This window comes from Solanum tuberosum, unplaced genomic scaffold (assembly GCF_000226075.1).
Source record: "Solanum tuberosum cultivar DM 1-3 516 R44 unplaced genomic scaffold, SolTub_3.0 scf00147, whole genome shotgun sequence".
Classification (NCBI taxonomy): Eukaryota; Viridiplantae; Streptophyta; class Magnoliopsida; order Solanales; family Solanaceae; genus Solanum; species Solanum tuberosum.
Window position 1 is genome coordinate 1,027,472 of NW_006239070.1, and position 27,993 is coordinate 1,055,464.

Here is a 27,993-nt window from a genome sequence, read left to right on the forward strand (position 1 = left end):
AATGATTTTTTTTTTGAGAAAATCGCTGCCAAATGCAACGATTTTTATTTCTTTTAATGAAACGACGTCAATTTTTTGTCAGAAGAAAATCGATCCGTCACGAGGGATTTTGCCCTTTTGATTAATTTTTTTTTTGATGTGCCCTTTTTGTTTTTGAAGGAAAAAATGACCCTTTTAGGTTCGGACTCCCTTTTTGTTGATATTTTAATTCATTAGAGTAATAAGGTAACCATATTGTCAAACTACAAAGGATATAATGTTTTTAAAGAATAATAAAAAATGAATTAAAAAAATGTTAATAATAAAAAAGGAATATTGTGACATGGCATCATATTAGGAGAGAGATAATATTTTTTTTTGTCAAGTATATTTTGAGGTAAAGTTGGGTGATATTGTGGTCCTAAAACAAACATAAGTGATATTCTTAGGTAATTTCCCAAACATGGTGACTATCTAGGGAAATTACTCTTATCTCCTCCGACGCTCACAACCATCCACCCTCCATTGGCTTCATAGTTGTCTTAAATATATAGAAATGTATTTAGGATAATATATTTTACCAGCTTACCGAACACAAGAAAGTAAGTAAAAAACCACTTATTTCCTAGAAAATATTTTCCTCTGGACCAAACACACCCACCATCACAAGGGAAATTGCAGCTTTTTTTCTAAAAATTTAACCAGAAAAGTATTTAAGTATTAAGGCTTTGGACTGCGTTTATGTGTAAGAGAGATCACTACTTCAGTTGCCAAGGGTCAAATGTCTACTACTTTGAACCCATCCATAGAATATAAAAGCAATTAAAGGTTTACAGACACAGCAAATTCAATGTTTCACAGTGAGGCCACAATTCAAGCTTTCCTCTCGAGCTGATTATACATGAAGAAACAAACACTTCTTAATATGTCATAGACAATGACCACAAACTCACAGAGGGAAAGGAGCCCCCTCCGGACATGGGTCTGAGCAGCAACTAACCCATTGCATACTTTTGGGTCCAGCTTCGAGCAGTTGCTTCGTACTTGCTTTTATCAGTCTTGTACATATGAGCAATTTCGGGCACCAAAGGATCATCAGGATTAGGGTCCGTTAGCAGAGAGCAGATTGACAGCAGCACCTGCAAGCAAATAGATAACAGAATAAGCCACCATCATACATCCGCCCACCATAATCTGTTTTCTTGACTGCAGTTTGATAGATCAATTTATGGTTAATGCACTTGAAATGAACAAGGTATAATTTGATCCGTCCACATGTTACCCTCTTTTAGCTTTCTCGAGAACAACTTAAACTGGGAACAGAGAAACTACTGGTATTCAGTTTCTTAAATTACACTCTCGACAGAAGGAAAATATTACTGCATTCCTTTAATAAAAAGATTAACAAATGTGTCTGAAATTATATCAGAAATAACCTTGGAAATCGTAAGTGCCGGGCTCCATTGTTCCTTCAGAATGTCGAGACAAATGCTGCCATTGCTGTTGATGTTTGGGTGAAAAACCTTTGTCCTAAAAGCTACCTGCACATTGTTACATAAATGATGTGTCAAATTTTCACAGGGAAATGAATAAAGAAGAGAAAAGGCTATACACGTTGCAGAACATTGTCTAGGGAGACAACCAATACTTGTGTACTTTGGCAAATGAATCTAAGGGCACGACAAGTCAACTCTAAGAAAATACATGAAGAAAGTCGATCTATTGTTGGATTCTGTATGGAATAAAACAAAATTATTCACTAGGATACCAACAAGAAAAATAGAGTTTGTCTCCCCTCTAGTTAAGGGTTCAACATAGTACTCATGAGGGGAAGGTTTTAGATGAAATTGCATGTTCTCAAACCTGAGGAACTGAAAGCCATTGCCTATGCAATTCATGCACCAACACTGAAAAGTATAGGGAATTCCAAGATCTCACAATATAGCTAGTTACACAACATGAACTCAACCAAAAGGGAAATCCAAGTCATCCTTCTTAGTCTTTTTGGATGACGATGGTGTCAAGACCAACTTGTGCACGCTCCACTAATCAACCGAGCAGTCTGCAACTAGCACACAAACCACAATGCCAAGTAAACCTGCTTACCAAGGTTGGAGCAGATTGGCTCATAGAGAGTGGTATAGCAAGGATCTAATCCTAGGATCTCCCAGTTATTACTCCTAAGCATCAAACACTCACCAATCTCTTTGAGCCAAATCCAAGTCATTCTTCTTAGATTGAAAGTGTAATCGTTCTCCCATACAGTTCATGACTTCAGTGGATTCCACACAAGCAAAGCAAAACAAAGCAAAGGTAAAGACAATTGGAAAACCACTTGACTAAATAATCAAGCTAGAAACCAAACTCTTTCTTGTCACTAATACATGAAGTAGAGCATACTTCAGCAGCTTTTGAGTAAATTATATCGGATCTGTCTCGAAATTTCCACAAGTCCTGGAGTGCAGGTTCTCAAATAAGGACGCAAGAAAACACACAGGCAGCTATGCCATCACTACCATGTTAGCAAAATGCAGATACACAGAAAAAAGTTGGGCTTTCTTGATACCAGTTTGATTGACCAGTCTATATAGATTTTACAATCAACTTAAAATTAAGGCATGACTAACAGCAATAAATTTGAGCTTTATAGAAGGCCCATTAACACAATAGTTCTGAATTGATGAAGGGAAGGAATCAGCTCTCCCCCAAGCAAATGAGCTCTAACGTCTGTACTTGTCTTGAGATATTGTTGTGGAAAAAAAAAGAATTTGCAACCAATTGACATATTTTATTGCAAGTCTGAAAACAATAGCATACTGAGAAAAGATCCCAGCAAGATGTAGGAGTAATGCATTGATTAGCAAGCAAACGCCTATGTAACCCCACATGATGTGGATGGGATACCTTTGGAGGCTTAAATGGATAATCGGGTGGAAAATGAATGGTCACAAGAAACACTCCACCAGCATAAGGACTGTCAGATGGACCCATAAGTGTCGCTTGCCAGTGAAACATATCTTCCGCAACTGGACCTGATACAAGCAACAGCACAATAATCAGAGAACAACATTCCACACAGAGATCTTTAACAGGTTTCACAAAGCTACCTCCCTAATACAAACAGCAAAAGAACATGGCAAAAAAGAAGAATGAAAAACCACACTCACGCACCATTTTTCATTATTCTCTTCCCTCCATCAAAACCATAATAACAAAAAACATGCGAGAATGAAAACCAACAACATTTCATGGTGAAAAAAATGTGTGATCAAACCCAAAAAAATAACCTGAATTCTTCACACTTCCCACATCATAACCAAGGAATCATGTAGGCAAGCAACTAAAAAGATAATCTTTAAAAACAACCAGCCAATTTCTTTATTTTTTACCCACCCCACCTAGAATGATCAATAAACCAAAAATAATTTTATCCAAGCCTGTGTTTGCAGCAAGAACAAATGCATCACATACCCTTTACAACTTCATCACTTAGCAACAGTTAGTTAATACATCAATTTTATCAACAGTATTCTCACACACACAACCTTACTTGTCAATACGCCAGCCAATTCACTGAAATAAAGGAAAGAATCACTACAATAATCATTCATCTACGAAAACTACAGAACAAAAAAGGGAACAAAGATTTAGAGCCGGTACCAACACTGCAAGAACTCACCCCGCCCAGGAGAATCAATAGCCAGAAAGAATTTCATCCACTCACTTGTTTGCAGCAAGAACAAATGCATGATAAACTTTTTTCTCACCAAACCATACTTAGTCAATACATCATGTATCACTAAATGCTTTTAACTTTTGGTTTAAAAAAAGAAGACGAAGTGGTTTTCATCAACAGTATTCTCACACAACCTTACTCCTCAAAACATCAGTCAATTTCGTAAAAAAGTAAGGAAAAACCATAAAAAAATCATAACAAAATACCCCGTGTAATTCCACAAGTAACAAGTGGAGTTTGCTAGACGGTATACAGACCTTACCCTACCTTGGGAGTTAGAGAGTATTTCCAATATACCCTCGGTTCAAGTAACAATTTTTTTGATAACCCAAAACAAAAAACAATCACTCACATACAAATACTACATAACTTTAAAAAAAAAAGAGCAAAGTGATAGATGGTACCAGCACTGCAAGAGGTAGGAGGATCTTTCTGGAGATCCTTGAGCTCTTTCAGAATCCTCTTGGATGCCATTTCCGTACACAAAATCCCTAATTACAACAACAACAACAATAACAAGAGCAAAAAAACCCTAAATCAGTTCAAGTATATAACGAAGATTTTCTACATGTATAGCAACACATATACAAATATATATATATATATATATATATATATATATATATATATATATATATATATATATATATATATATATATATATATATATATATATATATATATATATATATATATATATATATATATATATATATATATATATATATATATATATATATATATATATATATATATATATATATATATATATATATATATATATATATATATATATATATATATATATATATATATATATATATATATATATATATATATATATATATATATATATATACATACATACAGAAAATAATCAGAATTTGAAAAACGAGAACAGAATTGTTTCATACCTCAGAAATCCTCCTACTCAATTTTGATTATTTTTTTCTGGAAATGGTAGAGTTTTTTGTTTGGTGAAACGAAGAAGGGTTTTATAGGCACAAAGAAGAAGAAAATTTTAGGTACAGTGAACTCGTTTGGTAACTTTATTTTTTATATTCATTTATAACCCTATTGTTCTGTAAATGTTGCAATTTAATCCCTTTGAACTTGTATTCATTTTTTTAACTTTTAATCCTAATCTTCGAAGATCACGTTCTTAGTAACTTATAGATGTATCATACCCTAAAGGCCTAAACTTGTTGCACTTGGACTAGATTTTGCTATTTTGGACAACTCCAGGTATAACATTCAATTTCGATTCTTTAATGACTCACTTGGTATAATGATTAAGAGATAATTATTTTCAGAATTAATTTTGAGATTAATTTATTCAACGTTTAATTGTGATAATATCAAGCGATAACTTATGTCAAAATTATAGTGTTATCTTTATCTCGCATTGAGGGTTGTGGAATAACAAACATGGGATGACTAACGGCGGGAGCCCCTAAAAGACAAACAAAAAATTGTACCTAAATGTATTTAAAAGAAGTTTTGGGGTGGCTAATGGAATTTCTGATAAAAGACGGGGTAGATAGATCGGATACTACAAATTATGTGAACTGTCAACTCTGTTCTCTTACTTGTCGTCTTCTTCTCTGAAAACCTCTCTATCTCTGCTAGAAAAACCCGAAATTGCCTTAAGGATCACATCGTTGACCCGATTTCGACCCGGATTCAAGCTCCGAAAATGAATGACGCCGATGTCTCCAAGCAGATCCAGCAAATGGTTCGATTCATCCGCCAGGAAGCGGAAGAAAAAGCTAATGAGATTTCCGTTTCTGCTGAAGAAGTAAGACCTATATTGAATTTCAATTTTATTATTTCTGTATTGAACATTGTTCCGATTCGTAATCGGATCCAAAATTAGAAGTCTGGCAAGTGTGAATAGTGCTGTAGTCACCAACTTTTGTGATAAATTATATGGTACTTTTGAGAAATTTCGAGTTATATATGTTGTTCGAGTCTAAAGAAGCACTTTTTAGAAAGTTTGACTATTTGAGTTCTGCAATCTAGCATTGTTTTGAGTCGAAGGTGGATCCAAAATTTGAAGTCGGAGTGTTAGTTGTGATCATAAGTGTAGAAGTATAGTACTTTTCAAATGTTCAACTCTAAAAAGTTTTAAATGTGTACTTTTCAGAATGTTTTGACTATCTATTTTCTGCAGTGGCGGATCCAGGATCCGATGATCGTGGTGCTCAATTCTTTTAACATTTGCTAGCCAAAAAAAAAATCTTTCTAGAAGTTAACTGGAGTAATATTTTTATAATTTAAATAAATGAAATACAAAAATTAGGAAAGTGAAAAAACAAAAAGAAATATAAGCAAAATTTCGAAAAAGAAGTCAAGAAGTTTCTGTTGGCCTTTTTTCAACAAAAAGATAGATGTTGTCGCGGTGCTCGAACCCTCGATGAAGGGCCCCAGCGCTCCTAGTATCAGACTTCAGAACCACAGCGCCCATGGAACACTTTGTCTAATGGGTGCTGAAGCAAATCTTATATACATTTTTCAGTATTTTCTATATACATATATAAAGTTTCCGTCGGGGTCAATGGGTGCTCGAGCACCCAAAACTCTACACGTGGGTCTGCCCCTGATTTTCTGCATCTAGCATTGTTCTTTGTCAGAGCTGGATCCAAAATTTAAAGTCATGAGTGTGAATGGTGAAGCAAGAACTATTATTTGTGATAATAAGTGTAAAGGTATATGCTTTTTAGAAAATTTTGAATTAAATATGTTGTTCGAGTCTATAAAGTTTTAAATGACATTGTTTGGAAAGTGGCGAGTGTGAATAATGCTGCAGTCACTAATTTTTGTGATAATAAATGTAATTATAGGGTGCTTTTTATAATCTCCAATTATATATGTGGTTCATAAAAAGCCTTAAAATTTGGATCTATTGTCAATAATTTTTGTGATAATAATTGTAAATGTATGGTACTTTATAAAATCTCCAATTATATATGTGATTCGTCTAAAAAGTTTAAATCTGTACTTCTCAAAAAGTTTTGACTATCTAATTTCTGTAACCAGTTCTGAGTCAGTGATGGATCCAAACTTTAATTGCCGAAATGTGATAATAAGTGTAAAGATATTCATACTATTTGGAATTTTGAATTATATATGTAGTTCGAGAGTAAAAAGTTCTAAATATATATATATATTGTCTTTCGACTTTTTTGTATTTAATTGGAGTTGAAATGTTTTAATTATATATATATATATATATATAGTTTCAGCTAAAAGTAGCTGTGCTTCTCAATTCACAGAGAGATAGTTGGATCTGCCTATTTTTGGAGTCCCTTTTAAGGTAATTAGAGAAATAATGGTCTTTGGATGTGGTTATTTCTTAGGAATTCAACATCGAGAAGTTGCAGCTAGTGGAAGCAGAGAAGAAGAAGATCAGACAAGAGTACGAACGCAAAGAGAAACAAGTGGACGTTCGCAAGAAGATGTAATTTTTTCTCATTTATTTTGGTTCGTTGTTGTGTTATTATTTTGTGCTTTACGTCAAAAATTGGATTGAAAAAAATGTTCTTTGATTTTATGTTTGGGAATTCATATTGCTGGTCAAATGCTACAATTTGATTTCTGTTAGCCATCAAAATGCCGTTGTGCTCTAACTGTGAAGAGAAGATATTCAGTAATACTATGACTGTAACAGCAATTTGATTCGTTATTTCATAACTATATAAGCTATCACTTGATTTTGGATGAAAATGATTACTTTTTTTTGGTGTCTTAGCTTAAGATTTTAGTTTGCAGCTTAAGACTACCTCTTTATCTTTTAGTATATCCAGGTTTCTTCTTGTGTTGTTCATGCTTGGTCTGGAACATCATGGATGTACTTTTTCAGTTGGTTTTGCTGGGTATTTCTGAAGTACAAGTATTGTGTATTATTTGGAGCTTTTGTAATGTTGTACTCTGCTACCATTAAATATTAATACCTTTTTTAGTACTTCTTGTTAGTTAGGATATAGTAGTTCTTTTTGGAACAAGCCATATGGTTATATTTGGTCTGAAGTTGATTTCCTAGCGACGTTCTTTTCTGTAGACTGTAGGAAGCCAGATCATGTTGAACTAGGTCTGAAGTTTAAATTTTTAATTGCTATTGTTTTGTGAAAATTACATGCTATGTGATTCAGCTTAATTATCTAATTTGAACTGCAATTGGCCGACATGGTCTTGAAATTTTCTTCTTAATGTACTTCTTGTAGTGAGTACTCCATGCAACTCAATGCCTCTCGAATCAAAGTTCTTCAAGCTCAGGATGACTTGGTTAACACCATGAAGGAGGCAGCAGCAAAGGAGCTCTTAAATGTTAGCCATCATGAGCACGGCATCATAGATTCTATTTTTCATCACCACCACGGCGATTATAAGAAGCTTCTGCATGATCTTATTGTTCAGGTATGATGGACGTTAATCTACACGATGTTCTCTTCTTCTTTTTTCTGGACTTCATGAATTAAACTATGAGATCTTAGAAACCGAGTAGGAATATTATAGAAGATATAATATGTGTAAGTTGACCAATATTAGTCATCTATTGATGTGGTCACAAGCATCATGTTATCTGAGCTCTTAGGCGCCAGATTATGAATCCTTATTTGGTTTTTATGGCATTTACTGTATTTTACAATGGGATGAGAATATGGAAATTGTGAATATCACTTGCTTCAAGTTTGGACTGGGTCTTAAGTATAAGACCCTATTAGAATCATGTTATAGTTTTAGTTAGCAAATTATAATTCGATAGTATTAAAAGGAACTTTTACTGGTACCTTACCTTCATTCTGGATACTTCTAAAATTGAGGCTCAACTTCAACAGAAGCGTGCAATTTCTTCTTTGCAAGTATTTAAATGTTTAGAGTGCTATGACCAAACCCAATTATATGATTAACAACAAAATTGTTGTCTTTTATGTTGTTTGTGACCGTAATTGGCTGGACTGTTCATGGTGTCTGGATGGCTTACTGAATTTATTATTGCTTAGTCTTTAGGCATGATTTGAAACCAACTCTTTCTGTTGCAGAGTTTGCTTAGGCTTAAAGAGCCTTGTATCCTTCTGCGTTGTCGGAAACATGACGTACACCTGGTTGAACATGTACTGGAGGGAGTAAAGGAAGAATACGCAGAGAAGGCAAATGTCCATCAACCTGAGATCATAGTTGATGAAATCCACCTTCCTCCTGCTCCATCACATCATAATATGCATGGTCCATCTTGGTAAGCTGCTCTATTACAACCTTACTTTCATGAGTATCAGTTGGTTGGATTCCTTTCTTTCTCTTGTTTTGCGTGTTATTGCTTTTGGGAGAAATTAGTGTTCTGAAAAATCACTTAACTCCTCTTACCTACTTCTCTCTCTTTATCCCCACAGCTCCGGAGGAGTGGTGTTGGCTTCTCGAGATGGGAAAATTGTGTGTGAAAACACTCTTGATGCCAGATTGGAAGTTGTGTTCCGTAAAAAACTACCAGAGGTACTTCCTTCTGCCCTTTCCTTCATACTTTTCAGATTTCTGTGGTCTGGTCTTGCCAATTATTTTGATTTTTGTTCCTCCAGTGTACGTGATCTACTGCTCGAGTTTTAGCTGTCTATCCATCTCTTATTATTTAAAATGTTATTCAGATGAGTTACAAAGTGTCTTGGACTGTTCATTATTTAACTTGATATGCATTTTAGAGGATTACTGTTTCTTATTCGTGATTGATCTCTATGGAATAGCTTCTTGCTGCTCAATTCATTGACATGTTGTACCTCCTAGCTATGTGGTTTAATATTTGTACTGTCATCTCCTTATCATTTTTGTCCACTAAATTTAGTTAATCTGGGTCGAGGGCAGGTCAGTTGTTTAATAATATTTGTCGAGACTTTCTTAAATCTTGAAAATTAAAATAAAATATCTGTAAGGTAATATTGGTGCTTGACCCGTTTAAGGTCACAAGCTAATTGAGACTTGAGACTAATTAGCTTATCATCTCCTTGCTAATTAGCTTATCATCTCAATTAGCTTATCATCTCCTTGAGACTAATTAGCTTATCATCTCCTTGAGACTAATTAGCTTGTCATCATTTGATCAGTTACTTATATATTATTACGCTTAATTAGTTAATTTTTTTTGTTGCTGTCTTGAATATTGCAGATCCGCAAGTGCCTATTCGGTCAGGTTGCTGCTTGAGCAGTTGGAACCTTTTCCTCTATTTATCCCTCTTCGTTCATCGCTGTGTGGATTCTAAATTGGCGAATGACTGAATTCAAATCATCATCCATCGCGTTGCTTGTGTACTATTATTTTATTTTCTCCAAAAAGACTTGTTTTGCTATTCTGGAACTGTCTCGTTTTCTTGTGATTATTTCATTTGGGGGCATTGCAACAAAACTTGTGTTAAGTGATAATTCTGTACTCTAGCACTGGGCTTGGGCAATTTTTTGCAGTATAATGTATGTCAATAAGCTTGATTTATCGGTTGAGATCAAGTTATTGTGAGAAATATCCCTCTGTGTAATGTGTAAAATCTATGCTACTCAAGGAATTGTTCCAACAATTCGTTGATAATAAAGTTGTCGAGTTGGTTGAGCAACAGATTTCAGGTTCGAAACTTCCTGCATACTTTCTCGATCGATCTCGTCTACAAGGTTTGTCTGTGCAGTTTACTTCTTTGAGAACAAGGCCTGCCTTTTTCTTTTTTCTTTTTTAAATTTAAGCCATCACCATCACAGCTTAGGTGTTGGGGGTTTGGCTTGACCCCTACCATGTCTATAATTTCCAACATAAGTTACACAAAAACAGAGGGGGGCATGTACCTAACCTCTGGCAAAAATAGAAAATGGAAATTAGGACATCAAAAAAGGGAAGGCAACAGACTTATAACCTTCCACTCAAGCAAAATACAAGATTCAACTAACAAAAAAATTATATTTGTCATATCTTCTTCTTATACAAGGTAGTTGCCATCTATCCAGTTGAAAGAGTCCCTTCGCTTCTTTCGAGAGCTGTTGATAAGAGAAGTAGAAGGTACCATTTCCACTCGATGAAGCTAATTTGGCTAGGAAGTCAGCCACCTGGTTGGCTTCTCTATAGCAATGTGAGATGCTCACTTCTTCCCCTTCCATAGCGTTGACAGTTCGTTTGATAATGTTTTTCAGCTTCAGATTGTTGGTGTCTTTTTCTTCGAGCATATTTGTAATCACCATAAGATTGTATTTGTCGTATCCAGCTCGATTACACCATTCTATTGCATAGAGTGCTGCCATTGCTTCTGCTTGATTGTTGCTTTTACATTGAGTTGGGACTGAGAAAGCCATAATGAGATGACCAGTGTCATCCCTGAGAACCCCTCCAATGCCGGCCCTGGAAATACTTTCTTCCATATAGCTTCCATCTGTGTTGAATTTGATCCTTCCGGTCGCAGGCTTGGTCCAAACAACTTGCCTCCATCTTATAATAGGTTTGTACCTTTCAATTCTTGTGCAAATTTGAACCCATTTTCCTGTTAAGTCACAAGTTGGGAAGGCAACACAAATAGCTGCTTTAATGTTCCATAAAATTTGCACTTCCATTCTAGATATCAAATATTTGGTCTGATCTCCATATCTACAAGATGTCCAATTTTTCCAAATTTCCCATGCTATACACATGGGAGTGATTTGTTGTACCATTTTATGCACACTGTTGGCAGTGTTAATATTCCAGCAAGCATTCTTGGTGATTAATTCCAAGGGGGTTTGCAAAGTAATTCCATATATGCTTAGCCATCTCACTATCACTAAACGCATGTTGAATTGATTCAGTTTGAGGTATTGTGCAGCATAAGCATTTGGTATCCATTGGATTACCAAACCTTTGGAGTACCTCATCAAACGATAGATTTTTAGCATCATTCTCCAGGTAAGAAAGAATATTTTGAAAGGTAAGCAATTGTGCCAAACCTTACTTAGGATGGCATCTTTTTGTCTCACTTCCCTTATACTTTGCCAAGCAGAAGAATTTGTGTATTCACCATCCTAAGTAATGTTCCAAACAGCATAGTCATTATCATTAGCATCCCCGATAGGAATGTTAGCAATATATAGGACTAATGTTCGGGGAGATCTTCCCTTAATTTATTCATGTTCCAGTTACCATCATCAATATAGTCCATAACCTTGGCATTGTTGTTGTGCACATGGTCAGGGAATAGAATAGCCAAAGGCCCTTTCTCACACCAATTGTCCCACCACATATTACAACTACCACTGTTAATTTTTCAGAGAATGTTAGGTTCAGCAACGTGTCTAGCATTGACCATGAACTTTCAAGCTTGTGAATTACCAGAGGTCCAAGCTTTAACAAAAGGGTAAACTCTGTGACAATACTTAGCTTTCATAAAATCAGTCCAGAGAGACTTATTGGTTCTAAATCTCCACCATCTTTTTAACGGCCAAGGTTTTAGAGATGTCATCCATGTTTCTAATACCTATACCACCTTCATCTTTAGGAACACAAAGATTTTTCCAAGATCTCCAATGGTGCTTGTCTCTGTTCTCATTAAAACCCCAAAAGAATCGTGCAAAATGCTTTTCTAACAGATTAATAGTACCAATGGGAGGATTAATCGTTGAGAGAGTATAAATAGGGAGTGATTGAAGAACACTTTTGATCAAAACAGTTTTACCTCCATAGGTAAGCATCTTACCCTGCCAACCATTGAGTCTTTTTACCACTTTTGTAACCATATCATCAAAGTAAGAAATCTTTTTCCTACCAATATAGATCGGGCAACCCAAGTAAGTAAAAGGAAAATTCTTTTCCAAAAAATCAGTACACTGTCTCATCATGTTGATTCTGTAAGCACTAGCCTTAGGGTTAGTCAAAAAAAGCTTTTATTCTTATTGACTTCTTGCCCTGAAGCTTTCTCATAGTTGTTGATTTGTTTCATGATGAGCTTAACAGATTTACTCTTACCACTACTGAAAATAACAATATCATCAGCATATGCTAAATGGTTAATCTGAGGACTTCTTTGATGCATCGAGAAAGGGATAAAACTATCATGAGTAAGTAAACGATTCAAAGTTCTAGAGAGGACCTCAACACCCAAAATAAATAAAGAGGGGGACAGAGGATCACCCTATTTAAACCTTGAGCAGAGGAGAAAAAATCATTTCTAGATCCATTAATCAAAATAGAATACCACACATTAGAAATTAAATTCCACACTAAATTTATCCATTTATCTGAGAAGCCAAATCTTCTAAGAACATCCATTAGAAAATTTCAAGTCATTCTATCATATGCCTTAGCCATATCTAATTTGATGACAATATTACCACCAGTATTATGCTTAGACATACCATGAATTATTTCTTGCATGACATTTTCAGTAATCAATATGCCCGGAATGAAACCACTTTGATTAACAGATATGAGTATATGCAAAATAGGATTGAGCCTTCTAGATAGAATTTTAGAAACAATTTTGTTAGAAAAATTACTTAAGCTAATAGGCCTTAATTTAGAAAAATTAGAAAGGGACTCAATTTTAGGGATTAGAGCAAAACACGTGTGAGTGAAGAAGTATTTAGTGAGTTTTTTTTCCAGAGAAAAATTCAGTAACAAAGTCACAAACATCATATTTGATAATATCCCAACATGTATGAAAAAACTTACCATTGAAGCCATCAGGTCCTGCACTGCTATCTGCACTCATACTGAACACGGCATTTTTAATTTCATCCTCCACGGGTGCTCTGTGAAGCATATCATTATCCTCTTCAGTAATCAGCTTTGGTATGCAATCCAAAGTGCCACTATCCAGGTTAGGTTTGCCCCATATTGAAGAGATTCTTGTAATGTCTAATAGCAGCCCTTGCAATCATGTTGTCCCCTTCAATCCAGTTGTCTATGTGGTCTTTGATTCTGTGAATAAAAAGTCTCTTTCTTCTGTCTCTTAGCACACTGTGAAAATATTTACTGTTGTAGTCCCCATCTTTGAACCAATTGATTCTAGTTTTTTGCTTTAGTAAAGCATCTTGCATTCCAAGCCATTTAATATATTATGCATGCTCCCTGTTCAAATCTTCCCTTCCCTGCTATGTTCATTGTTGTTTAGAGTGTCCAGTTCTTCAATAAGTTGGACTCTGGTCTCCTATTTGATAACCTGCTCATGAATATCCCCAATGGTCTCTCTAGACCATTTACTGAGATTTTTGCTTAGAACCTTTAACTTGCACTGGAGTCTCCACATTGCATTGCCTGTCACATTCATGTTCCAAGAGTTTTGAACAGTCTCCAAAAAGTCTGACTGTTGAGTCCATAAGTTTAAGAATCATTGGAAAGGGTTTGCATGAGAAAAGGCCTATGATCGGAGCCCGTCCTAGGTATTGGTATGATGACTTTGAGCCCATAGATCATTAACAAAAACTCTATCAATTAGCCTTTTCCAAATTCTTTGACTAGGTCTTCTATTATTGCACCATGTATATTTAGGTCCAACAAAACCCAAATCAGATAGACCACAAGCTTCCATAGTGCTAATAAAGTCAAAACATATGTTAGCCCTATGAGGTTTGCCTCCTAACTTTTCATCAGGGTCCATGATATCATTGAAGTCCCCTCCTACACACCATGCTACTTATATTTTCTATGCTGTCCCATAAGTCTCTTCTATCCCCGTCAGTGCATTTGGCATAAATAGCAGATACATACCTACTGTTAGAGCCATTTCTGTCTTTGAATTTGATGGTAATGTGTTGTTCTTCATTGGCTATGACTTCAGCTTGATCTAGGTGATTCCAAAAACACCAAATCTTGCCATTAGTGTTAGCCAGACAATAGCTCTTTCTTAGAATCTTTTTTCTTTTTTCCTTTGTGAAGTTCTGCTTCTTTTGAGCTTGTTCTATTCTTTTTCCAGGAGAGTTAGTCACATCTTTGTTTTTTGTTCGCCTAGTGTGCAGCTGAACACATTTTTCTTATGTTCAAAGAATCATTTAATACATAGAATGTATAATCTTTTTTTAAAATACCACGTTTGTTTTAATTGCTACTTAAATTTTATCACATCATAATGGAACGACAGCCACTGTCTATAGGTGAAGGGACAAAATCCCCGACAAAGGACTATGATACGTTAAGAAAAAAAGTAGATTGAGGTTATGAAGTCACTTAGCCCTATGCTATAGTAAGAAAAAGAGTATTGAGGTTATGAAGTTACTTAGTTGAATATTATACAAATGGAAAGACGTTGGTATAGAGTCATGTCATTTGTGGATATAAACTAGGCTATAAGGAATAGAGTCTTAAACTATGGATCGAGATTACATTAAGGAACAAGGAAGCTTGCCTGGAAAAAGTCTAGAAGATTGATGCAATAAAATAAAGAAAAAAGTCTCTACATGATAGGTCAATCCTATTTTCATTGTAACGACGCGTTTGATATGGTCGTGTCATTACCTTATTTTTTTTCTATCATTTTAACTTCATTGCTTATTATTTAATAATTTTATTTAATCGTTTATCCTACCTTTTCTTTTTTTATAATAACTCTACCATGTATTCTATTTTCTTTATAATATTGAAGTTTATTTTTCATATTAGACAAATTAATTTGGATTAGCCGTGCAAAATCATTAAAGGGAAAACTCAAACAAGTTTCACAATTAGCATTCCATGTTAATCATGTCTTCTCCACCCTCCAACCCTCTCAGGATGAAACGAAATGCATAATGGAATCAATGACTACAATCTACATTGTTAAGGAAGAGATAATTGTGACAATCTTGAAAAAAGAAATTTAGGATAATTGATACACTTATCTTGTTTGGGCGCACGTGGAACCCTTCAAAAATAGTGCATTTTTAAGATTTCATTATGATTGCACTTAACATTTTTAGAACTTTTGAACAACATATATTAACTTCAAAGAACTTCTTTAATAACAACACAAAGGGTAAAAGGAAAAACAAGGGAAATATAACATACTTAAGACAAACAAAGTGAACTAGCAAGTAAAGTTAATTCTATACACTTATTGTTTTCTTTTATAAGGCAAGTTGAATATTTCTGCGACAAGTTAAAATACATTGATAATATATAATACGGGAGAAAGAACTTATAATACTCTCAACAATGACGCGGGGTTGTCTTAGAGGATGGAGAACATAGGCGAGCAGAGGCGAACCCAGGATTTGAAGTTACCGGGGGCACCACAAGAGTTAACTGTTGAGAGAAGGCTGATTTTATAAAGGCAAAAAAATGACAACACTCTCAAGGATTCGAACTTAAGACGTTGAGCTCTAATGTTCAGCCTCTGACCAACCACACTAAGATCATTTTTTTTTTATTTGGGTGCACATTTAAATGTATTTTCTTTTTATAGACTATCTCTATACATATATATATACACAAAAAAATTAAAAGTTGTCGGGTGCATGTGGGTTCCACTTGACACCTATCGTAATGATAAACGGCTCATCTCGCCGTGACCTTCTCTTGAATTCTCAAAAAAACTTTTGTCGCTCCATTCCCGCAGGGGCAGAGAACCCGTCGCTGCCTCGGTTGTGCTACCGGAAGCTCTAGGGAAGTCGGAATAGGAGAGCACTCATCTTGGGTCCTCCCCTGTATGTAGGCGAGGACTCAAGTAAGTACAAGCACCAAACATATATGTACAATTGTAAGTGGAAGTGCATATTCCATTGTTGTAAAATTGTTTGTAACCGAATTCAAGATTTAATTTTTAAGAAATAGAAAATTTTATAGTGGAAATTATTTATTGATAAACTCAATAAACTCTAAGATACGTTGTCTACTACATGAAAATAGCTAATAACAAACTCTTAATTTATAATAGTACGAAACCTACTTTGATGAGATATAGGAAAACCAATTTCTATATTACTTTTTGACTAAACGTATTATTTTAGATATAAATTAACAAATACCAAATTCTAAAAATTATTATTAGAAAAAGAATGTGTTTAAAATGAAAAAAATAATACTAGTATTTAGATTTTGACTCATTAAGTAATAATAATGGTATTTTTGGACCAAACTATTAACTGAGGATATGTTTATTCAATTGCATAGTTCAAAAACATTTGAAACCATTTTCCGTAAAATCTATATAAAACCCACTATCAAAAACAATTACGATTTATCATAAACTAAAATTTTCGACTCCATCTTTTAGATTCAGAAAAGGGAAAATTACAAGAATATACTATTTAAGACTTTAGTTAACAATATATACATATACTCTTTTTTATTTACAAAGCTAAGTTTTTTAATTACAAACATAACAAATATTAATTTTTTATGTGTTAAAATATATTTGGTATCCGTATCTATTACCTTTTTTAGGGGAGGTTATGTGCTAATTTTATGGGATGATAATTATTGTTTACTTTTTCTGACTTTTTCAACCACAGTTTTACTCTTTTACGTTACTTTGTTTTTCTATATATTGATTTTTTCTCTCTTAATTTTTTATTCAATCAAATCATATTATTAATGAAAGTCTTCTCTCACATGTTTACCATTATTTTCATCTAGGTAAAAAACATGTAGGTTTCATCAAGTATGCATAGTGTTTTCACAATTATAACTGCATCGTAGTTTCACCAAATATGCAACCATGTAATATATAAACATACATACATACCAATTATATAACCACCATTTTACCAATAATTATTACTATTTTATACCATTTAAATATATCAATTATATAACCATCATTTTACCAATAATTATTTTACTACTATATATAAATATACTATTTTATACCAATAATTATTACTATTTTATACCTTTTAAATATACTACTATATATCAATAGATATTTCATAAATATTTTGAAAATCTTTATTACTGTAATAGGCTGAACAATAGTTTTCACCATGTTTGTTATTGTATCCGATAGCAACAATTGCATGACTATAAGAAATTTCATCATGTTGAAATTTTTCACAACTACATATGTCATAAACCTTTTAGCACGATCTGTAAATATATAAAGATATTATTAATATAATTACCACAAAAATTCATATACAAAGTTCAATTTAACCATTACAAAGTCTTATTCACCAATATATACTCAAATATACATAAAACACTTTGGTGTATCTAAAGTTGATTTTTTGGTGTATTTTTCAAAACTATGAATCTTCAATGGTGGGAACGGATCAGTCACAACATATTTGAGCTCCAACTCAAAAAAGATCGTGTCCACACCTAATTGAGAAGCAGTAGTATTAATCAAGTCTCGGTAATTGATGTCCATATCATATCACTCCTTCAATCTTGAAATTCAGATACTTTCCTGCAACATTACAAATATTTGTTAGTCAAAATTCAAAAAAAAATTGGTGGCAAATAACAAAAATACTCATTAACAACATATGTCTAATACACCAATATAAATTGGACCAAAAAAATACACCAACACATACATCAGGCTATTAGCTTGGTGTCAGTTCGTAGCAACAGATATACCATCATATGTACCAGATCACATACCAATCCAATTTTTCAAATTGATTGCATACATCAGGCTATTAGTTTGGTGTCAGTTCGTAGCAACAAATATATCATCATATGTACCAGATCACATACCAATTCAAAAATTTCAATTTTATATTTTATTAGGATACCACCAATCAACATATGAACCTTTTTTCTAATTATTATATTAGATACACCAACTTAATAACTATAATACGGACAAAAATGTAACATACTTTCGAACTAAATCATATGAAACCTAAACTTTAATATAAAAAAAAATTGACACTTCAATTTACAACCAAATCATATGTAGTTCTTGTAATTAAACCAAAATTTCGAGGATCCAGAACATAAACCAAATTAGATGAATTCAATTTCACCAAAATAGACAAACTAAACCAAACGAATAACTCTCAAAAAGTACAAAATAGATATTTGTGATAAATCATATATAACCACGTAATAAAACATCATACGAACTATTTTATACAATTACCTGATGAGTCGTCCATTGTGTTGAATTAGAATTGAAAAATTATTGGTATTCATTTTTCGATAGTTGTTCTTATCAGAGAAGGGGAGTTTTGTTTTGGTAGGAAACCTCTATTGGAAGATAATATATAACAAATTTGAATAAATAAGAAAGGTAAAATAATTGGAGAAATTTATGGGAATAGTGATAAGCGTGGCTGATTTGAAAATCTTTTTATTAAAAAAATTTAAATTCTACTTTTGAAAAAAAAAAATATTGCTATATGAATGAAAAAAAAAGTATTGCTATTTTGGTGTAAATAGGGTTCTTAATTTGTATACCTCCCTTCAGAAAATGATGAAACCCCTGGTAAGGAGTGGGCCGTTCACGATGTAAATATAAATTAGTTGGGTCAGTGAATTCCGAATAAAAAATAGTTTGATTCTTCATGTATCAAACTATCACTATTTTGACTCATTTAGCTATCTACCTAACTTCTACACTAAATTACTAGTTGGAATAAGCCCCAAACTCTATAAATTTATGCATTACCTATTTTAAACTAGGCATAATAAATAGATATACATTTAATTTGGTCGCAATTGATAATTAAACACTCTAATTTTCAGAATATATATTTAGACACCTCAATTCATTTTCACTGTGTCTCGTGGACATTTGATACTGACATGGCACATATTTTTTAAAGGTGTCTAGATGAAATAAACCTTCATTTGAATTGATGAAATAAATCAGATCATTTTCCCCTCAAATATAGAAGTCATCTATATTTAACCAAAAGATGTTTGTCATGTATTTATTGGTTTGATATGTATAGTGAGTGCGAGTATTTTTTTCTCCATATATATATTTTTCTGTATGTGTTGATACATGGAGTATGAGTTGGTTAATGTTTTAAAATTTAAAAAATACAAAAGCGTTATGCAACCATGAAGAAAGGGAATGTGCATTGGTATGCTACATTCATTGCTAATATTTTCCAATAATAATTGAAGATAGTCAACTTCATGGAAATAATGCTAATAAAACTCTTTTTTCCCCTCTCTTTTCAAATCAATTGACTACAAAGTAAGTAATCAATTTTAAACATCTTTATGATCCAATAAAATTGGAATGGATATTACTAAAATAACATATTCAATGTAATCTTGAAGGTGGTGTCTGAAAAATGCTAGAGGTACAGAAACTATTTTCAAGAGAAATTTGGTTCAAATAACGTGTTCAAAATAGTTTGTAAAAAAACTTTTTGCAACAAATTTTAAACATATGGAAAATAAATAAACCACACAAATAAAATCTGAAGAAATATAACTTTATTGATAAATATGCGGGTACAATTTTGTTTCTCCCTTGATTCTACTCTCCTAAGATTTATCCATGATTCGAGGGCCGTTAGTGGCGTATTTCTCGAACTAGGATGATTTAGATTTGACCTCTATATGAATATTGCATGAATTTGCAGAATATTCAAGAACTTGATCTTTAAAAAATACCCCAGAGTTTATGAGATATTTTAGATGTCTTTTAAGGAAATTTAGTACCTTTTATATAGGCATAAACTGGGGTTTAGGGTCGAGTAGTCTCCAAAAATTCTAATTGAAACTGAACACACTTTTAGAGTCTCAATTCGTATTGAACACGTCTTGTAGAGTCCCACAAAATTTCAATGTCTACAAAAACGATTTAAGAAATTTTAAAAAACATTGTATAGTATTCAAAGAGGAATAATAACAACAACAAAATAATGTGATAACTAAAACATAAAAATAACAGATATATAGTAATAAAAATCAAAAGATAAGAAATTAGTACGAGTGAAAACATATTAAGAGCCATTAAAAAGCCTTACTTATTTTTAAAAAAACGAATATTAAAAGCCATAGTTCTTCCAAAAACAACATGAACAATTAATATCTAAAGGTCTATTTTTTAAAAAAAAATTCTTAATTGTTCTATTCCTTTTTTTCCTTTTTTGGGTGGCTTTGCTTGTGTTGTTTCCACATGTTTGATTTGTCTATTTTTGACTAATTAGTAATTAGTGGAAATTTAATTAATTTCCTGTTTCCCCTTAATTGTGTATTTTTTATTTGTTATAAGTCTTAATCAACAAATTTCTCTATTTTCACTTATCTTAGTTAAAAGCAAATTTCCTCATTAGTAAATCCATTTATATTAGGTACATACTGCTTGTAATCTATATTATTCAACCTTTTTAATTACTACGATTACATGATTTTTCTAAATTTTGTTAGAAAGAAAGTGATTATTTTATGTGAAAGTAAATATTTCCAGATCCATCAAGTTAGGGATGTCTTGGGTAGGTGTGATCAGAATTATATTTGGAATTTGGAATTTATAAGTTATAATTTCAAAAAATAATAATAATTTATTAGATTTTGAATAAATTATATATAAATTAAGTGATTTTAAAAAAAACTTAATATAGGGCTCTGATCAAAGCTATATGGGGATACATCTTGTTGAACTCGTAACTAGAATTTTAACTTTGTCCGTGTGATTCCTCTATCTTTAATTTGAGGTCTCAAATTTGAATATGAAAAAATTCCTAACAAGAAGTGTTTCCACTTTTAATGAATTCTACAATGTATTTGGTATAGTAGAAATTATAATAGACAAATCTCGCTGGTCTTTCTCTCACTCCTATGCATTTGGTATTTTCTAGATACATGTGGATCACACTAGATACATACGGTGATACAGATATATGTATCTAGCGTGATTTACATATATCTGAAATACACAACTAATAACAAATATACATGTATCTAGGTGTATCTTCTTCAGTATATGATAAAGTACGTAATTATTTGAAAAATATAAATATAACTAATATTATATATACTTTCTTCATTTCAGAATAAATGAATTATTGAATCTTTTTTTATAATTCAAAATAAGTGAATTGTTCAAAGTTTAAAAGAATCGATTGGAAGTTTTTCCAATCATGAGCATGCCAAATTCATGGCTCTATAAAAATGGAAGGGGGTTGTGTTAATTAACTTAGCCATCAATTCCACACTCTTTGGGAAAGAGAAAGTTTCTCTCTCATCTCCTTTGTCTTTTTTCGTTTTTCCTTTTCATAATAAATTAATCTGCTCAATTCCTCTTAAATTTTAAGAAAAAATATTGTGCAGATTCAACTTTCTCCAGCATTCAGGTTTCCCTTTTTCCCTTCCTCTCTCTCTATATATCGTATATATATAAGATATATTTAGTACAAGAACGATTTTTTTTTTAGAAAATTAAAGAAATTTCTGACTTATTTTCTAGTATATTAAGTAAGCAAAAAAATATTAATAATATGTAAACTAGCAAAACATTATAGAGATGAAATGAGGTGGAAAGTGGGGGTCCGGGAATGACATGGAACGAGATGGTCAAAGGGTGAGGTTCTGATCGTTAGATAATTATTATTTTTTGAAATTGACTAAAAATAAAATAATTACACAAAAATTGGGACAAATGGTAAAAAAAATAAATCAGAATAATAATATTTACAATTATTTTGCACGTCATGAAATTGAATTTGCTTAGTAAAGACAAAAAAAACTTACGATAAATACACCATATGTTATTTACTCTTTTGCCCCTGCTTTTTCCTTAAAAGTCTATAATTACTTAAGTTTTTTATATTAAGAAACCAAAATTGTTTAGGATTAGATATTAGTTTGTTAATTTATTTGATCCATATCTAACTAGGATTTGCGCTTCAAAGTTATATAAAAAAAATAGGAAATATGTTTTTCAATATCTAGTCAAACTAGGTTTCGTACTATTATAAATAGAGTCATTACTAATTAAATTCATATAGTAAAAAAGACATACTAAACAATTTATCGTAGTTTTATGAAATAAAATATCTTCCTTCGTTTATTTTTCTTGAATACTGTTTCAATAGAGCCTTGTTAACATCAATAAAACATATTGTGACTTATAGACGACGTTTTTATTAAATCTTGAATCTGTTTTTCACAGTGACGAACAATTTTACAACAATGGCATGTCCAAAACCTATGAAAGCTACATCTAATGGAATATTCCAAGGAGATAATCCATTAGACTATGCACTTCCTCTTGCGATTGTACAAATATGCTTGGTGCTTGTACTTACTCGAGTCCTCGCCTATATTCTCCGTCCTCTAAGACAACCTCGCGTCATTGCTGAGATTATTGTAAGTTCCTTTCTCCCTTTTTATACTATCAGTGTATTTTAACTTGTCGTAGAAATATTCAACTTGCCTATTAGAAAATAGTTAAGTGTATAGAAGTAACATTACTTGCTAGTGCACTTTGTTTATCTGATTGTTATAGCGAGTTGTTGTTAGAGAGAATATATCATATAACATAACATGAAGAATTGGTTCAAACATTACTTAGCCGTTATAATAGTGATATGTTGTTATAGAGAGGTCTGACTGTAGATTGATCTTTGATTTTGGCAGGGAGGAATTCTACTTGGTCCATCTGCTCTTGGCAGGAACCTGAAGTATCTGAATGCAATATTTCCACCAAAGAGCCTCACAGTGTTGGATACTTTAGCAAACTTTGGCCTCCTCTTCTTTCTTTTCCTTGTTGGGCTCGAGTTAGATCCAAGGTCTCTTCGTCGTACTGGAAAGAAAGCTCTTAGTATCGCCCTCGCGGGAATTAGCCTCCCTTTTGGACTAGGAGTAGGGACTTCATTCATTCTTAGAGGAACTATTGCTAAAGGTGTTGGTCAAGGCCCTTTTCTTGTCTTCATGGGAGTAGCTCTTTCTATCACTGCCTTCCCTGTCTTGGCGCGGATTCTAGCTGAGTTAAAGCTCTTAACGACTGATGTTGGTCGAATGGCTATGTCTGCTGCAGCCGTGAATGACGTGGCTGCTTGGATTCTACTTGCACTTGCTATTGCCCTTTCAGGTACTGGTCATTCACCTCTTATTTCACTATGGGTACTTTTGTGTGGGACGGGATTTGTCCTGCTTTGCATAGTCCTTGTTCCTCCGATATTCAACTGGATGGCTAAACGTTGTCCTGAGGGTGAGCCGGTTGATGAGTTATACATCTGTGCTACACTTGGAGCCGTGCTGGTTGCAGGATTCGTTACTGATGCAATTGGTATTCATGCCTTATTCGGGGCTTTTGTGCTTGGAATTCTTGTACCAAAGGAAGGGCCTTTTTCTGCTGCTCTGGTGGAAAAAGTTGAGGATCTTGTTTCTGGTTTATTCCTTCCATTGTACTTCGTCTCCAGTGGACTGAAGACGAATGTAGCTACTATTCAAGGGGCACAATCATGGGGTCTTCTTGGTTTAGTCATATTCACATCGTGTTTTGGAAAGATCGTTGGCACTTTTTTGGTCTCGCTATTGTGCAGAATGCCTGTTCAGGAGGCTGTTACTCTTGGTTTCTTGATGAACACTAAAGGTCTAGTGGAGCTTATTGTCCTCAACATTGGAAAAGATAGAGGGGTACGTTTCATTTAGATCGACTAAAGTACTTTTATCGGTTTTGAATTTACTTCTTGTAAGCTTACATTGTTTCGAATGTTCAATCTTGCAGGTACTGAATGATCAAACATTTGCCATCATGGTTCTGATGGCACTCTTCACAGAACGATTGAGAGGAAAGACACGAGCAAAGAACTCCGAATCATGACCTGTTTCCACAGCAAGAAGAACATTCCCGCGATGATCAATCTCATGGAGGCTTCTCGAGGTACTACAAAGAAAGAAGGACTCCACGTCTATGCAATGCATCTTATGGAGTTGTCTGAAAGATCTTCAGCAATTCTGATGGTCCACAAGGCTAGAAAAAACGGACTGCCCTTTTGGACAAAGGGAGGGGTATCGGATTCTAATCAAATTGTTGTTGCTTTCGAGATGTTGGAGAATCTCAGTAAGGTGTCTATCCGACCTACAACTGCAATCTCTCCGATGAATACCATGCACGAGGACATCATTGTTGGTGCTGAGAGGAAGAGGGTCGAAATGATAATTCTCCCGTTCCATAAGCATCAGAGGATTGATGGACATTTGGAAACAACAAGAGCTGATCTTAGGCATGTGAACCGGAGAGTTCTTCAGTACGCACCTTGTTCAGTTGGTATCTTGGTAGACCGAGGATTCGGTGGTGCATCTCATGTATCTGCTAGCTATGTTGATTTCAAAGTAACCATCTTGTTCTTCGGGGGACATGATGATTGCGAAGCACTTGCTTATGGTATGCATATGGCAGAGCACCCTGGCATTAACTTACTCGTGGTTCGTTTCCTAGTAGACCCCGAGGTTGCTGCAGGGAGTGTCACGTTAGATATGGACCAAACTTATAGCACCGAGGCTCAATCCAAGGATGAAGAGTTGCTTACCGACTTAAAACACAAACTTTCTAAGAACAGCTCGATCAAATATGAAGAGAAGTTAGTAAAGGACGCTGCAGAGACTACAGAATTAATTCGTGCATATAACCGATGCAATCTGTTTCTTGTGGGAAGAATATCTGAGGGTGAAGTTGCAGCAGCATTGGATAAAAAGAGTGATTGTCCAGAATTAGGTCCTTTAGGTAACTTGTTAACTTGTCCCGAATTTTCAACTACAGCATCAGTTTTGGTGGTGCAACAGTATCGAAACGAGTTATCTCAAGATTCAATCAATTCCTTGAAGGATGGAGAGTTAACAGAAGGAGATAGTGAATCAAACTAAAAAGTACTAAGTAGTTTCAAATGTTCGAGTTCTGTAGATAGTAAGTGAGAATACTGTTGATTCTCTTAAACATAGGAAAAAGTAGTAGTCACAATTAGTTTGTACTCTTAACATATTTAGAGTTGGTTCATTTCCCTTGTTTTTCCTTCTGCTCTTTTTGTTATACATGTTGTTCGGAATTTCTAAAAATATTATCACATCCGCATCAAAACTTTATAAAATACTCTTACTTTTGTTTTCAAGATGGTCACAATTATCTCTTCTTTACAAATGTAGCCAAACAATCAATACGAAAATAATAATCAAGATAACTAATCTCACAATTAGCTAAGATCTTATATCAAATATTAAATAAAGTTAGTCTCAAATTTTATCGCGAGATTATTATCATTACCTCAACTATTAAACGAGTGAAAAGTTAATGGAAGGCTTGTGTTATATCACAGTCCTTTAACACACATTTCCCCATATTTCTCTCTCTGTATATATATATTTTTCTCCTCTCTCTAAAACTCTCATTTCTTCTTCTCAATTTCTGGGCCTGCAAAAAAGAATATTTATTTTCGAAATGCGGATTTTCTCCCCTTTCAACTTTTTCCAAACTCTCCGGCATTCAGGTTTCTCTCTCTTCCCCTTTCTCTCTCTATATATAAGAAGGAAATGAGCGCAATGATTTCGTTGTGGTGGGTAGGGTGGTGGCGTTGGGTGGATGACGAATCGTTTCAACGGAAAATTATACAGTATTGACCATAAAAATTATTCATTTTTTTTCGAAATAAGTTTTGACTATTTTGAATAGTGCGCCTTGATCGTGTTTAATTGTGAAATTTGAAAAAAAAATAAAAAAAAATAGATAGACACGTGTTGTGTGCAACTTACGTAGCATCTTGCATGTATTATGCAATTTGGTAGGACGCGTATGACTATTTGTTTAACATTATACAAGTTTAAGTGTTTACTTGTGCATATCCAAAATCGAAGGACATAGAGGGAAGCTGAGGCTTAGTTAAATGACATGTTTATGTATTATACCAAAAGAAAAAACAACACATAATCTAATTTTTGGATTCTACATGATTTTGTGTGCAGATATTGACAAATGATATAGATTATGATGTTTTCCGATTGATCTGAGTTTGTTTTCTTCAAGCTCAAACATGGCTTCAACTACAACAACAAAATGTCCATCACCTATGAAAGCTACATCTAATGGAGTATTCCAAGGGGATAGTCCATTGGACTATGCACTTCCACTTGCCATTGTACAAATATGTTTGGTGCTTGTACTCACTCGAGTCCTCGCCTTTATTCTCAGTCCTCTAAGACAGCCTCGTGTCATTGCTGAGATTATCGTAAGTCTTTCTCCTGTTTTACACTATCAGTGTACAGTCAAACCTCTTTACAACAGTGTCGTTTGTCTGGATATGTTTTGGTTGCTATAGCGAGATGGTGTTATAGAGTGTGAGAAATATATGGGAAAAATAATATTGAATTGTGTATCTAAATTGTTACATTGAGACCCTATTTATAGACAATACATATACATTGAAATCCTTTTCTAACTAGGATTCCTATTCCTATTCTTCTTCCTATTCTAAGTAGGAATATATACATATTTCTATTCTAACACTCCCCCTCAAGCTGGTGCATACAAATCATATGTACCTAGCTTGTTACAGATGTAATTAATACGAAGACTTGTGAGGGACTTGGTGAAGATATCTGCAAGTTGATCATTTGACTTCACAAATTTCGTAACAATATCTCCTGAGAGTATCTTTTCTCTGACAAAGTGACAGTCAATCTCAATGTGCTTAGTCCTTTCATGAAACACTGGATTTGATGCGATATGAAGAGCTGCTTGATTGTCACACACAAGTTCCATCTGATCAATTTCGCCAAATTTTAGTTCTCCCAGCAACTGTTTGATCCAAACTAGCTCACAAGTTGCTGTCGCCATTGCTCGATATTCTGATTCTGCACTAGATCGAGCAACCACACTTTGTTTCTTACTTTTCCACGACACCAAATTACCTCCTACTAAAACAAAATATTCGGGTGTCGAACGTCTATCAGAGGGTGATCCTGCCCAATCAGCGTCTGTATATCCAATGATATGCTCATGGCCTTGATCCTCAAAGAGTAGTCCTTTACCGGGAGCTGACTTTATATATCGCAGAATACGAACAACTGCTTCCCAATGACTATCACAAGGGGAAGTCATAAACTGACTTACAACACTCACAGGAAAAGAGATGTCAGGTCTAGTTACTGTGAGATAATTCAATTTTCCAACGAGTCGTCTATACCTTTCAGGATTACTAAGTGGCTCCCCCTGTCCCGGAAGGAGCTTAACATTCGGATCCATAGGAGTGTCAATAGGTCTACATCCCATCATTCCCGTCTCCTCAAGAATGTCTAAGGCATACTTGCGTTGAGAAATAACAATACCTGATCTAGACTGAGCAACCTCAATACCTAGAAAATACTTCAATCTGCCAAGGTCTTTAGTCTGGAAGTGCTTAAAGAGATGCTGCTTCAATTTGGTGATACCATCTTGATCATTACCAGTGATAACAATATCATCAACGTA

At 33.8% G+C, this 27,993-nt stretch overlaps 2 protein-coding genes and 2 pseudogenes across 2 annotated transcripts; 3 read left to right on the plus strand and 1 right to left on the minus strand.

Moving 5' to 3' along the window:
* Window positions 1-741: 741 nt before the first annotated feature.
* LOC102588808 (ubiquitin-conjugating enzyme E2 10-like) lies at window positions 742-4,658 on the minus strand (the record flags this gene model as incomplete). The annotated part of the gene is given in 5 exon segments (NM_001288228.1): window positions 742-1,118; window positions 1,416-1,520; window positions 2,884-3,011; window positions 4,120-4,206; window positions 4,630-4,658. Coding segments are annotated over 4 exon segments (447 nt in total). The 3' UTR covers window positions 742-974.
* Window positions 4,659-5,285: 627 nt separating this feature from the next.
* LOC102589135 (V-type proton ATPase subunit E-like) lies at window positions 5,286-10,310 on the plus strand. The gene is made up of 6 exons (XM_006352196.2): window positions 5,286-5,513; window positions 7,075-7,175; window positions 7,939-8,131; window positions 8,758-8,951; window positions 9,106-9,205; window positions 9,870-10,310. Exons 1-6 carry the CDS (start codon window positions 5,412-5,414, stop codon window positions 9,903-9,905), a joined length of 726 nt encoding a protein of 241 aa, XP_006352258.1. The 5' UTR covers window positions 5,286-5,411; the 3' UTR covers window positions 9,906-10,310.
* Window positions 10,311-15,856: 5,546 nt separating this feature from the next.
* Window positions 15,857-25,400, plus strand: LOC102605984 (cation/H(+) antiporter 18-like; annotated as a pseudogene).
* A 1,157-nt stretch (window positions 25,401-26,557) lies between these two features.
* Window positions 26,558-27,993, plus strand: part of LOC102606323 (cation/H(+) antiporter 18-like) — a 7,981-nt pseudogene continuing 6,545 nt past the window's right edge.

Coding starts and splice junctions, on each gene's coding strand:
- LOC102589135 (XM_006352196.2), top strand. CDS start 5,412: ATGAATGACGCCGATGTCTCCAAGCAGATCCAGCAAATGGTTCGATTC. Junction 5,514..7,074: donor TTTCCGTTTCTGCTGAAGAA/GTAAGACCTATA, acceptor GTTATTTCTTAG/GAATTCAACATCGAGAAGTT. Junction 7,176..7,938: donor GTGGACGTTCGCAAGAAGAT/GTAATTTTTTCT, acceptor TACTTCTTGTAG/TGAGTACTCCATGCAACTCA.